At 46.7% G+C, this 15,203-nt stretch overlaps 1 protein-coding gene across 3 annotated transcripts in view; it reads left to right on the top strand.

Moving 5' to 3' along the window:
* NFAM1 (NFAT activating protein with ITAM motif 1) overlaps positions 1 to 14,023 on the top strand; it is a 435,839-nt gene extending 421,816 nt beyond the window's left edge. For all 3 annotated transcript variants that reach the window (XM_069643827.1, XM_069643817.1, XM_069643808.1), the window contains one exon: positions 11,416 to 14,023. In XM_069643827.1, the coding sequence (XP_069499928.1) occupies positions 11,416 to 11,475 (60 nt within the window). In that variant the 3' untranslated portion in view covers positions 11,476 to 14,023. The remainder of the gene's footprint in view (positions 1 to 11,415) is intronic.
* The last annotated feature ends 1,180 nt before the right edge of the window (positions 14,024 to 15,203 follow it).

Raw genomic sequence — 15,203 nt, 5'->3', positions numbered from 1 at the left:
CTGAATATACAGATGCAAATACAATTAAGAAGATTCCATAAAAGAACCATTATAGGTGGGATTTAGCAGCAACCAATGAAATTTACAGATCATACATGTAAAGGATGAATGATATATGATTAATTTAGGTGAACCACATTATGGATGTGAAAGGGAGCGACAGAGGCAAGCCGTTAATATATGTATATTACATACATCTCAACTACTACTACCATTATAACTGAGGATGATAAAGGTCAGGGCATAGGAGGCCTTACTTTGAGAAAACTGAGGGTATTCTCACTCCTAAACCCCTTGGATCCTCTGCGCAGGTAGCCAGGGAAAGGTCATCGCTATTGGATCCCGACCCTGTGGTGGAGAAGCAAGGGAGGATCACCTAGGTGGAGGATCGTTGGGAACTTGGAGTGGGGTGCCCTTGGGTGAGATATGGTATCCCCCTTTTCCTAGTGACAACCAACCCAACCCTTCCTCAACCTTTATAGGCTGTTGTAATCCAGCTCCCCCATTTCTCCCCAATTGACACTTGAAAGTACTGGGACGAAGAAGAGGCAACTAAGAGCAATGAAGACTAGGCTTTTTTACCACTCTAGTAGTACTGGGACGAGGAAGATGCCTGCTGAGAGCAGTGAAGGTCAGGCATGTCCCTTTTAATGGTGGTCAGGCAAGGCCGATTGGTCATCCACACCTGCAGCCTGTTAAAGGGCTTCAGGTGTATAAATGGAGCTCAACCCAGTGGCAGAGGGAAACGACAAGATAAGGACTAGAAGGTTGGTGGATGCAGCGAAGGAACCTACAGCATGGTGTGGGAGTTCTGACTTCCTGGAGCAGACGGGGAAATGTTAAGGGAGCCATGCAGGAAGGCTCCCCCTTTCCCTTCTACTTAACGTGCTCGTTCCCTTGTGGTGGAGGACCACCCCGGGAGTGTTTGAGCGGCAGGTACTGGAGAACCGACGCTAAAGGAAGGCTGTGTGATCTGCACTGGGGCACAAATTCCTAAAAGCGACCAGTGAGTTTCTAGTGCTTGAGAAACCCGGTGTGCGTGTGTGAACTCTTTATTTCTTTAATACTGTGTATCGGATAGGTTGCATGCTTTCGGAACAGCATGTTTTCGAAAGTCTCGGATTCCTTTCATCTTCAATTAAAACATAGATGAGAGCACTTTGTAGCAGAGTTGTTGCGTGTAACGGAAAACACGTTTCCGAAGGTCTCAGAACAATGAACCTGCAATTAAACCGAAACAAACAAATACTGAAATATAAATTAAGTGAAAATGGACTATAAGTAAGAGGCAAATTATTGAATACCAAACAGAATTTCAAATCTTTCTACCAAACAGAATTATAACTTTTTGAAACCCAGAAAGGGGGAGAAAACTTTAAATCCAAGTAAACCATTATATTGAAGTAAACTGTTATATGTTGAAGCATAACAAGACCATTACAAGTGTGAGAAACCTGAGGGTATTCTCCCAGGTAGACCTCGGGAATGCCTTATTCAGGTGGCCAGGGGAGGGCTGGCGCGCTCAGATCCCATTATATCACATAAGAGACAGAACAATTTTATTCAAAAGTATTCCTACTGCTTTTGTTCCCTATCACACAAATACACGTCCCTATAACAAATCGGTCAGTCTCTCAGTTGATTTGCCCTGTCGCTAGGTAGTGCTGCACGCAACGCCTGTCAAGGGTGAGGGATAGAAAGACCACTTGCCCTAACTCTCTCACTACTTTCACTATGCTACAAATTGCACATTGGCTGGGAGTCGACTTGTGTACTTTATTTACGTCGCTTCCAGACAGTGTGTTTTAGTATTCTAAAACCTTTTTCTAGGGATTAGTATACCATTACATTCTATTCCAAAAGCTCCAGCGTGTAATGCAATTTATCCATGCAGGTAAATGTACCAATACGGAGTATATTTTTATATAAGTTGGCACCGAGCTCACACTTAATATTTGTGTGGGTCTCGGGATTCTGTTATATGTCAGCCGGTTTCAGCGGTATATGCAACCTTTCCGCTTTCTTCAGGACAAAAAACTGCATTGGTTGTTAAAAAGACGACTACAAATTTCATATATGTCGTCTGTTCCCCATTTTTCTTTTGGGAGAGGTTCTCAGCAAGACTGTGCCCGACGTGGTTTCCTCCTTTCGCCTCCCTGTGGGAAAGGGGAAGAAATACAAAACAGGACACTTTTAGTGTCGAGATTTGTATGATCTGTGTCTCTTAGAGTTTCTATTATTCGGTACGGTATCGAACTTGCATTTAAGTTCTTACCTGTCTTCATTTATTGGTAGGCACAAGTATGGAGATCCATTTCTTGCAATACCTGTAAATCACAGACTTTGAATTACTGATTTGGCTTATCTCTATGGCAATTCCTGATGTCACCATCCATAGTGGGCCAATTACATTTTCTTAGTTCTTTGCTGAACTTCTAGTTTGGCAGCAGTCTAATAACTGTTTCCTGTTGATGTCAATGTGCACTATGGCTGTGGCTCTGTGAATAGAAAACATTTCACTAGGACCTGCATAGTCTCCTAACTTCAAGTTTGGTGACAGTCGCTATCTCAACGATCTTACCTTCATGCTTGTGAATAGGACGCTCACAATCATGTGTGCACGTCCCCAGGCGTGCTGTCATCCATTATGATATTTTCGTTTCGCAAGTTTATGGAGGATCACGCATATCTATGGAGAGTGATTACATTGTCTTAGTACATTACGCTGTGTCTCAAGTTTTCTGTTTTTTAGAAAACCAAAGTTATATCTTTCATGATACATTCTATTCTTTGGCATAAAGGGTGCTACGTAACATTCAGACCCCAACCATGGGGGTGGACAAGCGAGGGAGTTGTGCTTGGGGGAAAGCCTCAGGTGTGATGCGGTTTTATGCCGAGGAAGAAGGAGAGGAGAAGGAGATCCCTGAAACCTTTGTAGGTTGTACTACATCTATCTCCCTTCTTCCCAATGAAGCACCTTTATTAGAATCCCACCACCGAAACACCTCTGGTAAACAAATTAAAAGCCCAAACCCCGTTACAGTAGGAAATAACCTCTCTCGGAATCACTGCCTTCATGTTGCCCACCAGAATAACTCCAACCATTCTTATCCACGTCCCTCTGATAATTAATTTCCAGACACCCAATCTATCTTAACAAAACACTACCATTCTCACAATCCCCTCTGTTCAGTTCACAATTCCAGCTATCCCTGTTTGTTTCATAAGCCTTACCAAGCCTGTCCCTTTGTCATTTTTCAACTTCCTAGTCGAATGTGACCAACAACTACAGTTCCCACAAACCCTCCTACTCATTGCACAAACCCTACAAAAATCACCCTTCCAAGATCTCCAATAACCCCTCTTGTACGAGGGTTATAATCCCATACAATACTTCTTCCTCTTTCCCGTAGGATACTCTAATACTCTAACCCTCCCTTTTGCGACACAAACACTTTTGCACAACACAAAAGACAACAGACTAACACTAGAGCTGTTTACTTGACATGTCCCGGCACAAGGGTCGAACAGAGTCGGGCAATTAACCAGAATTACACACACCTGACGGCCCTTTCCCTTCCCCACAGGGATAAAATGCAGAGCACAAGAGCACAGAACGAGCAAGGGAACTGCACAACGTGAGAGCTTACTCAGCACGGCAGTTCAGGAGGAGGAGAAAGACGGCGCAGACTGAGAGGCTGACAAGGAGAGAATCGATCTTGTCCTTTCTGACCAACGCCCGTGAAACCTCTGCAGAAGGAATCCTAGGTCCGCGAACAATAGCCAGCGTGTTTTGCAGCAGATATCAACACTACACAAGGCCCCCCTCCGCTGATTACCAAGCTGGGGAGAGACGCTTGTCTATGTGGTAACAACCTTGACTCTAAGGAGAAAGAAAGTCAAGCGGTTCATCACAGCCGGTGACTAGAGGGGAGTGTTGATAAGAAACCGAACTGTATTGAACGAAAAATAGCCAATGGCTAATTTGAACTTTGAAAAGCATAAAGATACTATTGATGAATAAGGGGAGAAACCAGCAACAGAGGATTCCGGCACCACGTGGGTGCTCACGCAGGAAACTCTGGGAGATTACCAAATGGTAGAGACTAACATAACCAGGTCTTGGGAAAAAGCGAGAAGAGGTGAAAGTGGTCATACAAGTGTCTTGCAAAATCCTTTGTATCATCAAAAGTCTTTGACCGACAGATGACTGAGCAGCAAAGGGACATGAATCGCGCATGGTGAAACAAACGCATGAACAGTGTGTAGAAAAGGTGAGTGAACCCGGTAGAGGGATGCTAACGAGAATGGGAGAACTCTAAAGTCCCATAGAGTATTTTGACAAAAGTAAACCCGACCAAGGAATGTCCATAGTGAACTGTTTGGAAAAGGTTGGCAAGTGTGAACCCAGCAGAGGGATGCAAACAAAAAGGGATGAGGCCTGAAGTCCCTATGAATAGTATGTTGACCAAAGTGAACCTGACCGAGGGATGTCCACAGTGAACTGTCCGTAAAAATTTGCAAGAGTGAACCCAGCCAAGGTAGGCCGACAAAAATGGGCAAAGTCTGAAGAACTGTTTAAAAAGTCATTAAGATTTGTGAGTGCAAGAAGTAGTGGAAGACCAGGGGAAGTGAATTGTCCCACTTGTCATTTGCGTCCGAACCCGACTGAGGGAGATCCAGGGGTGAGAAGTTATCACCCAAAGTCCATTTGGAAAATAATCCATTGTCTGTTGCTGAATACATCAGGCCCTTGAAGGCAAAATACTTTTAAGTGAAAAGAGACTTAACCACCGAAGAACCTGATAGCTGGTATGGAACTGTCGGCTCGTGCTAAGAAAGCTTGAGTTTGTCATGATCTCTGCTTCCAAAAGGTCAGGGTTTTCCCAACTCCCTTGGAAGCAGATCCATAACCCAGGTTCCGAGTGCCAACCAGTCCCAATTGGGACCTTTTGGACCCAGTCCTGGCGCCAGTGGCACCAGGCTCATAAATATGCCCAGTCCCAGCGCTGGAAGCGCCGGGCTCATAATGCTTGGGTGGACTTACCTGCAGCAGACCATGCTGCTTACTTGCCTGCCAGTTGAGCCTCTGATCCTCTTCTGTTTGGAACTACTTTTCCTGTTGGGTGGGGCAGGAGCCACTCCCTAGATTCAGAACACTGGAACTCTTCTGGAAAGCAGGAACTCTTTTCTTACCTAAGCGTGGCTGTGGAAGGAGACACCTAAGCACTACAGGAGGCTATTTAAACCACACCCGATGGATGAATCTTGCTTTGCGTTATTCTGCATCCTCTGCAGCAGAACGCTCATCGTGTCTTCTGCATCTGATCCTGGGCCTAAGGAAAAAGGCTTACCATCCTGAATCCAGTCTTCAGCAACACCTATAAAGACAAGAAAGAACAGGTTAGCATTACGGTCTTCAGTGACATCTCTTCACTTACCTGGTCCATCGGCTGTCACCAACGCCTCGCGCTGCATTCCGGCATCTGAAAGACAAAGGCTTACCTACTCTTCGTGCGCTCCGGAGGTCTTCACACTGCATTCCGGCATCTGAAAGACAAAAGCTTACCAACTCTTCGCACGCTCCGGAGGCCTTCGGCGCTGCATCCCGCATCTGAAAGACAAAACAAGGTGCGTTTAAAGACATTGGGGAACTTTAATACTCACGTGCCATTACTCCTTTCCACATCTAACCCAGTGGGTATTCCGGCACCCTGCAGCCGCTCCGAACTTGTACCTGCAAAATAAAAAGACAGTTAGAGCGCATCGTGAAGCAGGCAACAAGCGCTTACTTACGTGCTTCCAGGCGCTTCTATTCATCACACGGGCTCCATCTTCAACTCACTTCAGCCCGTCATCCGCCATCGCCGGAACCCTGCAAAACAAGAGACATCATTACTAAAGACTTTAAAGACATTAGAATTACTCGAAACTTACCGTTCGTGCAGTAAACGACGGACAGCAGTCCTCTGAAGTCAAGAGGCCTGCTCCCCTTATCCAGTGAAGAAACTGGTTACAGCACCCTGCCCCGAGGCAGATGGAGAGCACGGCGTTCACTTACCTAACAGTGCCTCAATGTTGGATTACATATGGATTTCCAGGAACTCCATACACATAATTGAACACTTGGACATCACACCAATGGAAAAAAGTGTTCACGACACCTTGATTGTAACATGTGGTAGGCTTTGCGTTCTGTAACGCTCACCTGATTCCCGTAGAGGCGCCGGTCTTGACTGGGCGTATACCGTATCTTCAAAGGTGATGTGGAACACACGGCTGGCTCTTTGGGCTGGACCTCTGTGCACTGTATGTCTGACTCGAAGGGTAAGATGTCTGCAGATAGAAAATATGAATGTCTCTCTCTTCTTCCCTTTCTCTTCTCCTGTAGAACCCCAAAGGTTAACGCCCTCACCTTAGGTAAGTGAACGCCGAGCTCTCCATCTGCCTCGGGGCAGGGTGCCGTAACCAGTTTCTTCACTGGATAAGGGTGCAGGCCTCTTGACCTCAGAGGACTGCTGTCCGTCGTTAACTGCACGAACGGTAAGTTCTGGGCACTTCAAATGTCTTAAAAGTCTTTTGTAATGATATCTCTTGTTTTGCAGGGTTCCGGCGATGGCGAATGGCGGGCTGATGAGAGTTGAGGATCGAACCCGCGTGAGGAATAGAAGCGCCTGGAAGCACGTAAGTAAGCGCTTGTAGCCTGCTTCACGATGCGCACTAACTGTCCCTTTTATCTTGCAGGTACAAGTTCGGAGCTTTAGAGAAGCTGAAGGGTGCTGGATTCTGGATGTGGGAAGGAGTAATGGCACGTGAGTAATAAAGTTGCCCAATGTCTTTAAACGCACCTTCTTTTGTCTTTCAGATGCGGGATGCAGCGCCGAAGCCCTCCGGAGCGTGCGAAGAGCTGGTAAGCTTTTGTCTTTCAGATGCCGGAATGCAGTGCGAAGACCTCCGGAGCATGCGAAGAGTAGGTAAGCCTTTGTCTTTCAGATGCCGGAATGCAGCGCGAGGCGTTGGTGACAGCCGATGGACCAGGTAAGAGATGCGCTGCCACTGAAGACCGTAGTGCTAACCTGTTCTTTCTTTGTCTTTACAGGTGCTGCTGAGGACTAGATTCCAGGATGGTAAGCCTTTGTTCCCTTAGGCCCAGGATCAGAAGCAGATAACGCAAAGCAAGATTCATCCATCGGGTGTGGTTTAAATAGCCTCCTGTAGTGCTTAGGTGTCTCCTTCCACAGCCACGCCTAGGTAAGAAAAGAGTTCCTGCTTTCCAGAAGAGTTCCAGTGTTCTGAACCTAGGGAGTGGCTCCTGCCCCACCCAACAGGAAAAGTAGTCCCAAACAGAAGAGGATCAGGGGTTCAACTGGCAGGTAAGTAAGCAGCATGGTCTGCTGCAGGTAAGTCCACCCAAGCATTATGAGCCCGGCGCTTCCAGCGCTGGGACTGGGCATCTTTATGAGCCTGGTGCCACTGGCGCCAGGACAGGGTCCAAAAGGTCCCAATTGGGACTGGCTGGCACTTGGAACCGGGGTTATGGGTCTGCTTCCAAGGGAGTCGGGCAAGTCCTGATCTTTTGGAAGCAGAGATCATGACAGCGCCACTGTAAAACTGTACGTTCATGCTGCCAGTGCCCAGTAGATGCCAGTATTACCTCTATAAAATATGTTCAAGCTGGCTGTGCGCTATATATCACATATTGCCACTTTAAAAGCAACTTCAAGTGGGTTGTACCCAGTTTATGACATAATTGCCAGCTGAATAGGCTGTCATGAAGCCAGGGCCCAATATATGGCAGATTGTCCTGTAAGCATGTTGCATGCATCCAGTACTCAATATGCCAGCTTCACCCTGTAATCTCATTGTCATGAAGCCAGTGCCCAATAAATGCCAGAATTGCAATAATAAAACACATTTACTTGGTGTCCATGCCACCCCACTGCCTGCATACACCTACACACACATATACTTTTCAAGAAAGGATGGGAACCCCTCTCAGCCAGGGGTGGGAAGTCTACCAGGGAGAAATCCAGAGACAGTCCAAACCTTGAGGGGAAAGGTTGCAGTTGAGGGAGTCCCAGTTCCCGTCCACCCCTTGTGCCAGCTTATTTTTGTGCAGTACACCTTTGTCTCATGCCATGGCTCTTAAGCAAGATGGTCACCAGAGTGTTTATGTTGTTTTTGTGACACATGAGGCTCAGCCATGTGAGAGCAACTGTGTGGCGTTGGGATGAGAGACCAGCAAGGCAGACTGCACTAAGTCCCACAGCAGCAGCCAAAATCAAATTTGGGGAGCACCCAAAGCCCTAGATAACTAGCGGCTAAACAAAGGGGTGCAGACCTCAGCACAACCTATTGTTACCTTAGGGGAACAAAGACATTGGCCGTCTAACATGAACATGGATGCTGTACTGTCCAGGCTGCCATCATTATTTCGAGGCTGGACAGCACAGAGAAAAGGGTTGGAGCTTAGCATGATATACAGAATCTTTGCTGATTGTAATTCCTCCCAGGTGGGGGGGACAGGGCTAGAATAGTCAGGGCAAGGGGCACATAAAGAGGGTAATAGGAAGGTGTGGTTTCTTTGGTTTATGTCAGAGGAGGAGATGTTGGCAGAGCAAGAGACCGGCAGGAGGTAGGAAGGAGAAGCAGAGTGTGGAGACGATTTCTGGAGCAAGTGAGGTATTGAGCAAATAGAAGATTCAGATAGAACAGGAAGAAAAGGACCAAGCAGCGTCGCACTGAAGCGGATCTCAGCAGATCTTGATCGTAGAGCCGGAACTCAGATGAAACGCAAAAGCGTTTGTGCAAGCGTAAGATGATTGAGAACTGGAGTTCAGTTTTGAGCGGAAGTGAAGAGCCGTAGAGCCCGTAGAACTGAAAGATGAGCGGGGAGGCTCCTGAGGTTTAACGGCAGTAGAAAACTCCCGTGGCAACAAGTCCTTAGGGTAATCCAGATAAGCGGAACAAAGCCGAGGTCTGGTAACGAGAGTTCAGAGTCAAAGGTTCACTGAGGGTAATCTGAGGAAGACAAACAGTGCCGTAGGCGGGCTACGAAAAGTCACGTAGTAACGTACAATTAGCAGCAACGAAGTTCCCGCGGCTGAAGGCTTTAAGGAACAAGGGGGCGTGGCTTCAGTGTAAGTGAAGCTCCTCCGATCAGCTGTCTAGCACGTTTACGTGACCTGAACAGTTTCCAAGGCAACTTGTAACAATGCCAAAGCGGATTCCATGATCGGTAAGTTCTTCGTAAGAAAGCTCTTTGCTGCCGTAGTGTAACATAGAACCCCCTAAAATGAACTTGGACATTGTGCTATCCAGGCCACCATCACTATTCCATGGCAGGCTGTATAGCGGAAAGGAGTGGGCTTTGATAATTGTTTCCCCTTCCATTTGGGGGGGGGGGAGAGAGCTAGATTGCCCAGGGCAAGGGATCTGTGGCAGCAGGTATCCCAAGTCTTGGAGTCTTGGTGCAAAGTGTTCATGCTAGAGAGTATAAGATAACTCTAACCACCAATCAAATATACACATGCACACACAAACATTCACCACTGCAACATTTTGCAGACAGCTAGCCGGTGTTGCCACCATAAAATGCCTCCAATCGCTTCCAGGTAACACCACACATTCATATGTGAGTTCCTAGTTTGAAGTCACATCAGATAATTACGCTGCATGGTCCATGGGCATGTGGCGTGGTATAAAAAGTCTGCATCATAGGGCAACAAAGCACACTTGACTACTTGCCTGGATACAACATTTCAGAACAGTATAGACCAGGTTCTTGGAGCATCTTGGAAGAAAAGGCTTCCTTGGAGCTAAAAGGGCCAATTCTCATTCCGGCACTGTATTAATGTTTATTTATTTAGAGGTTTTATAACATTGTATTGGTACTTATCGTTTTGTCTCGTAATGTTTTTATTTGTTTTGTCTGTGGGAAAATGTGTTTGAAAACTAAATTGCATGACAAATAAATAACTATAAATGAAAGCATTAAAGTTTGCTGCCTCCAACCAGAATGTACAAATGCTTGGGTCAGTATACTGATCCAGGGAGATGAAAAGGCGCGCTTGGAGGAAACTTGCTCAGCGTATCATAACGAACAAGTAAATCATGGAAGGGACTTACAAAACTATGCCAAAGCGGACAGCCCCCTCTACACTAGCCACAAGAGCGTCTAAATCTGACGCACTGACTAGTGGACGTGGTGGTGCCCAAATGGGTGACGATAATGATAGTCAGAGAGGTCTGGGGAGTTGGTAAAGTTGCAGCTAAAGGGGGGAATAATGTAAAAGAGGGAAATATACAGCAGGTGGAAACAGTTGTACCCAAAAGGGTAAGAAAAGGTGATAGTGGGAGCGTTCTGGTGCCAGGTGGCACGCCACATTGTGCCCAAAGGGTAGATCCGGAGAGGGCAGATAGCTATACCCAGAAGAATAAATAAAGAGTGGGACAAGGTCAAGGGTCTTGAGTTGGAGAGGGACGCTGCCCACAGGGGCAGAAAAGTGACCAAGAGTGGATAGGAGGGGAAAGGAATAGCCGGGAGGAATACACAGATGATAGTTGATTAGAAAAAGAGAAAATTTAGGAAAGGTGAAACCGGGAGCTGGTAGAAAGTCTGCCTGTTGTGATTGGAATAAGAGCAGGTGACGCAGGAGAACCTAGAGGAGGCATACATAGGAAAGCAGTGCCCTTAAAGTTTGGAGCCGCCTAACCTAAGAGGATGGGGAGGTGCAATCCTAGGGAGTGCAGTTGGCCACCCTGATCCTGCAGACCTTCCTTGGCCCACATACCTGACTCTCGAAGGTCTCCCACATACCTGACTCTCAAAGGTCCCCCACTTTACACCCATGTCCCTCCTTCCTCTGGTATAGGAGAGGGATGGCTTCCCAAGGGGACATTACCACACAGATCACACCAAGAGAATCCTTATAAAGTATCACCCACTGCGGACCAGCAAGGATAATGTACGAAGAGGAGCGAGAAAGAAAGGGGAGGCGTCCTAGTGAAACCTGGGATTACCTTAGCCACTGAGGAACCCAGCGGAAGGTCAACACAGGGAAAACCAGAGAATTTATTTTCTCAGAAGAGACTTTTCTTTGTGCACTAGTTTCACGTCCCATCAGGGGAACATTGGTACCACCTGCGGCTGAGAGACTTTAGGAACTTTGAGTTGTCTTGGATGTTTAGTTGGAAACCATTGGACCCGGCATATTTTAATTTCACCTTATGCCTTAGCAGTTCCTTAATAAACCATCTTTAACTTCAGCATTCTGTGTTTGTCTTGTCATTGACCCCGCTTAACAATACCATCAATATCAATGTAAAGTCACATGGCTTTAGCCAACCTCCTGATTGCTACACAAACATAATAAAACATGTTGATTCAAATATTTCAATCTTTATTTTATTTAGAAACCACAGCCAGCAGCTGCAAAAGAGGACGTCTTCGATACTTTGTATGAAAATCTATGAGAAGAACGAGGACCTGAGATGCGTCGTCCAACCTGCCCTCCTCTGTCTGGGCCCTCACTCTGCTAACAAAGAGGGACGTGTAACTGTTTACCCATGTCTGGTTGCAACTCTGCTGCTGTCATAGGATGGTTACGTCAAGGGAGTAACCAGAGATGTAATGGTGTTATACATCTCACAAAACAACGCTTTATTGATGTCTTCCCCCCTTTCTTCCCCAAAGGCTTTTTCTTACAAGATGTTGGGCCTCATTAGGAGGTTGGCAGAATGGGTTTAAAGGCGCTGGTAATGGTGCCGTCCCTATTACGGGGTTCCCTCGCGGGACTCGCTCAGGACGTCTGGTCAGACCAGACGTCCTTTGCAGGTCCCGCGAGGGGACCAAGGAGTTAATAACGGGCCCGTTATTAACGGGCCCCTTATTTGCTCCATCCCCATTCCCATTGAGCCCTATGGGGACTGGAATGGGAATGGGGAATGGTTTTTTGAATGGGAACTTACCGGGTCCTCCAAGGTTGGAATGACCCGGTAAGTCCCCATTCAGGGAACCCAGACACAATTTTGGAGGCAGCCATTGTGCTAATAGCACCATAGCTACCTCCAAACTCGTAATGAGGCCCGTCGAACATGGTATCCATTGAGAGTCCTTTCCCAGCTTGCTAAGGTAACTCTTGTATGGCTGGCACAGCTGTTTTCTTGGAAGGTTTTAAGATGGTCCACAGTTGCTAAGTTAAGTTATGTTACTTGGCATTTATATAGCGCCTTATATATCATTTGTATGACCTCAAAGCGCTGGTAGGTTGAAGGACCCTCGGGAACCGTAGTTGAAGTTAGTGGAGAGAGCTAGTGTCGTATGGTGCGTGGGTGCACCGGATATGTGGGCAGCTGATGTAATTGCCGGGTGGTAGCTGCATCATAGCGTTAGGTGTGGTGCTGAAAGTATCAGTTGGATGTGTGCAGTCAGGTGGGTGGACACACAGACTGGGTTCTTGGCTGTGTTAGGCCTGAGGAACGCCTATGTGAGCAGCTAGGCCGGAATGTGCTCAGCTAGCTGCGATTTATTAGGGTGTTGAGGTGTTCATGGGGTCGTATTCGTAAGTGAACAGCTAGGCCGAACTATCAGGGGTATAGCTGTGTTCTGGTTGAATGATGGTGTATAGTGGAGAGTAAGCTTAGTGGTGGAATAGGTGGTTATCTGCAAAAGTGCCTCAGACTTTGGATCAGGCACATGAACAGGACGGTGGGGACATACATAGTGACATACAGATATATAGCGACAGGGGTCGATACAGGTTTATATGGGGACACAGGTATGTATGGGGATACAGATTTTTAGCGACAGGACTGATCAAGATCACCAAATATTTATCAACAGGGTATTCTCCCAGAACACAAAGGTATATCTCCCCAGGCTAAGAATTAGCTTCGGTGCTCGAATGATGTATTGTTTTTTCCGAATGCTGCAATCTTGCTTATGTACTTCTGTAGGTATGTGTTAAAGAGCACAAAGATAGCTACAAAGTGTTGGAGCGCTGGCCTAGTAGAGTATGGGGTACACTGTGGAAGAAGGGAGAGTAGATGCTTGTGTCACCCCCAAAGGCTTGAATTAACACAGAACTATGATGTTCTGCTCCCCTCTTGGCTCCCCTCTTGACATAGAATCGGGTGGATGGAAACCACTCTGGTATGAGATGTGGCCTAGTAGCTAAATTGTTGATCATGGGACTTGGATTTCTAATCATGGCTTCCCCCAACTGACCGCGTTTTGAGAGGCAGGGGTGCTGATCGTTGGGACTACAAGTCCCAGAGGCTACTTGCTGTTGCCAGCCTCCATGCAATTACACAGCTCCCAACCCTGTGAACAGCTCACAATGGGACTGGTGTCTGTTGTGCATAATGGCAACATGACTGGGTCGGGCGCTCACCTTCCAATCTGCATATTCCCCTGCTTACCCAGAGCCGCGCTGCCCTTGTTACACTTACTCAGAGCCCTCTGGAATGGCCTCCCTGCCCCTCTTAAGCTTGAGCCAGATAGCCTGATGTTCCGAAAGTTGCTCAATACCTTCCTTTCTTCCCTGCCTTCTCTTTCCCTCTTCTTTGCTAACCTTATATCTGCCTGCCCTGACTGGCTGCCTGGTGCTATCAGAGTCTCACAGGGTACTAGGCCCCTCCATGGCCAGTCTCCTGCACTGCCTCCTGGCCTCCTGCACATGCAACTGTATTCACCTCCTGTCCCCTGCCTTCCCTGCACTTCCCCAGAGCCACGCTGCTCCTGGCTGCACTTACATAGACACATGACAATAGACTAACCTAAATGAATAGTCTAATTTCTGCAACACCACTCTAAGTGATAGAGTGGCCACGACTAACCTGTTGAATCCCATACTAAATTGACTGTGCCTGTTGTTGTTTGTTGCTCTTTTTTATAAACGAGAAGGATGTAGGATTATGTAATAGTATTTGTAATACGTGTGTTGTACTTCTCGCTGTGTTTTTCTGTTTTAATTATTGGTGAGCACTTTTGATACTTTGAATAAATTAATATAAAAGATTACATTGTGCGTTGTTTTTAACCTGATATAAGGTGGTTCCATGTTCTGACACTCTGTTCCTTTTGCTTAATTGCACTAATTGAGAAGCGATTTCTTCTGCTCATTAATACACTGTAGTTCACTTGGCCCTAGGTGGCAGCACTGAGGGAGGGGTAGCCAGTTCTCTTTTTTCTATAGAATCTGCACTTACACAGAGCCATGGTGCCTTGGAGGCACTAAGTTCCCCTCTCCCCTGCACTTCCTGCTTCCCCTTTTCCTTTGCACTTTTGTTGTCGCACTTGCACGATCAGAATGACACAAGACCTAGTAAGATCATTTGTCCTGTCTTCCTTCTGTCTCACCCTTCCTTGTCTTGTGGCGCCTAAAAACACTTGTATACAGGTGTGTTATAAATACCAAATCATATCACACCCAACATCTGCATCCAACTCTGGGTGGTGTGGGTGGCCAGTAAATGCCTCAACCTTTCCTGCATAATCGGACTAAGGAAGGGCCATGGTCAAGCTTCTGTGACACACTAAAGAGTATTGGAATGAACATCTTTGAAGTAAACATAACTATTGACAATTTCTCTGGAGTGCCTTCCATTTCATATTTCTTTCTGCTGTTTGTGCTCTTACAGAAGTGGTAAGCCCCACCCCAAAAGATGCAACCCTGCCTGAACTCCTAGGTTGCATCCCTTCAGCACAAGACCCAAAGCAACGTCTGACATAATCTGACTTTTTTAGGCATCATACAGCACACTTGAGACTCATGTCCGGGTCTACCTGTCAGGCTTATTACACATGCCATGAGGGGAGCCCACACCAACCTTCCCTTTGTGCCACCAGCTGGAACTAGACAGTGTACATAGTCAGGCATGAAGGAAAAGGTAGCGAGGATACAATTGCCAGGTTTCCAGCCCAAACTGCATAAAGGAAAAAAAACAAAAGCAGGACAGAAAACTAAGAAGAAAAACAAATACCTGTTTCTATTTCTGGGATAGTGGATACCAGAAGTGGATTCATGGATAGGATGAAGAAGTCACGGAGGCGCGTAAAAGGTAGTCCCACTTCCCAGACTACGCATGCATAGACACAAAAGGGGAGATGGATGCAGGAACGGACAGAGGTAAGGCGGGTTAGTAGACAAGCTCAAATGAATGGTACAAGATGTAACCATAGACACAGTACAATGGGAAAA

This window comes from Ambystoma mexicanum, chromosome 1p, assembly GCF_040938575.1.
Source record: "Ambystoma mexicanum isolate Mex_15411 chromosome 1p, UKY_AmexF1_1, whole genome shotgun sequence".
Taxonomy (NCBI): Eukaryota; Metazoa; Chordata; class Amphibia; order Caudata; family Ambystomatidae; genus Ambystoma; species Ambystoma mexicanum.
This window is presented reverse-complemented; position numbering and strand designations above follow the sequence as displayed.